We start from the raw sequence: 1,370 nt of genomic DNA on the forward strand, positions 1-1,370 counted from the left end.
GTGGCCCTGCTCCCTCCCCCGGCGGGCGGCTCTTCCCCGCCAGGCCGACATATACTTAGCACAGAACTCGTGCCGGTTATTTTTAAATTGGTTTGTTTCCCCCTTTTGGCACATAGTGTTGACTTCATTCGGGGACCCTAAAAAGAGAAGGAAGCCGGCTACGGAAGGGAAATTGCCTCATAATTTTAATCTAAAATCTTTTCCATCTACCTTACAAGTAAGTTACAATGCAGTGACTATACATGATAAACTGTCGGGAAGTTTACCAAACAGTCACTCAAGAATGAGGCCACTCGCATTTCTTGAGGCTTACTTAGAAAAAATAAAATACTAATAGGGTGTTAGCAAACTGCAGCGCTAACAGTATGTTCTTAGTAATTTAAATGTTCTGTACTTGGACAGGATTTTTTGCATATCAGCAGAGTTAATACTCCTAGTCAGAAGTAGCAAATAAGAGTATTTAGTCCTCTTAAGAAGGACCACATCAAGTGAATTAAGCAAAAACTGGTTAACTCCTTTTCCTTATTAGTGATTTCATTTAACACTTTTCTCACATATATTGTGGTATATTCATTACATTGGTTGAGAATCTGATCACTTAGCCATGAGTTAAAGGAGAGTATTAAAAACCAGATGGTTAAAAAAATTACTACATAGGGGCACCTGGGTGGCTCAGTCAGTTAAGCGTCCGACTTCGGGTCAGGGCATGATCTCCCGGTATGTGAGTTCGAGTCCCACGTCGGGCTCTGTGCTGACAGCTTGGAGCCTGGAGCCTGCTTCGCATTCTGTGTCTCCCTCTCCTGTGTCTCCCTCTCCTCTCTCTGTTCTTCCCCCACTCGTGCTCAGTCTCTATCTCTCAAAAATAAACAAACATTAAAAAAAAATTACTACGTAAGAGTAACCTAATAGCAATGTGGTATAACTTTTTTTTTTCACTATGAGCATATGGTAGATTTTTAGTTTTATGTAGCCAAAGGGCCTTACAGATTAAGCCACATATTTATAATTAACGTGAGAGGATTAGTATTTCACACACAGGGCGAATCCTGAAACCGTGTTTGGCTTATATAGGCAGCACTTATCATACCACCGTTAGTTCTGCCATAAGTACTTCTCAGAACTAAAACTCCACAACAAAAATTTCTTCAAGAGGGTGTTACTGTTTACCAGCAGAACATTTTCGTTGCAATTTAACGTGATCTTCAGACTTTTGTTTTGGATGTCTTTGATGATTTAACTTAAAATGTTACAGTAATTTCCTTCCAGAGATCCATGATTTGTCAGCCTTTTTACTTTGACAACCTCACTAATAACCTTCTTCTCTCCTAGTTCGCGATGAATCCATTTTATGAACCCAATTCTCCTATTCG

The 1,370-nt window shown here is 40.0% G+C and overlaps 1 protein-coding gene across 1 annotated transcript in view; it reads left to right on the top strand.

Annotated features, from left to right (window-relative positions):
- TRAPPC2 (trafficking protein particle complex subunit 2) overlaps nucleotides 1–1,370 on the top strand; it is an 11,481-nt gene that overhangs the window by 9,103 nt on the left and 1,008 nt on the right. Inside the window, exon 5 of the mRNA XM_077781002.1 lies at nucleotides 1,330–1,370. This exon is cut by the window's right edge and continues 1,008 nt beyond it. Coding sequence (XP_077637128.1) covers nucleotides 1,330–1,370 — 41 coding nt within the window. The remainder of the gene's footprint in view (nucleotides 1–1,329) is intronic.

This window comes from Crocuta crocuta, unplaced genomic scaffold (genome assembly GCF_008692635.1).
Source record: "Crocuta crocuta isolate KB4526 unplaced genomic scaffold, BGI_CrCroc_1.0 scaffold2174, whole genome shotgun sequence".
Lineage (NCBI taxonomy): Eukaryota > Metazoa > Chordata > Mammalia > Carnivora > Hyaenidae > Crocuta > Crocuta crocuta.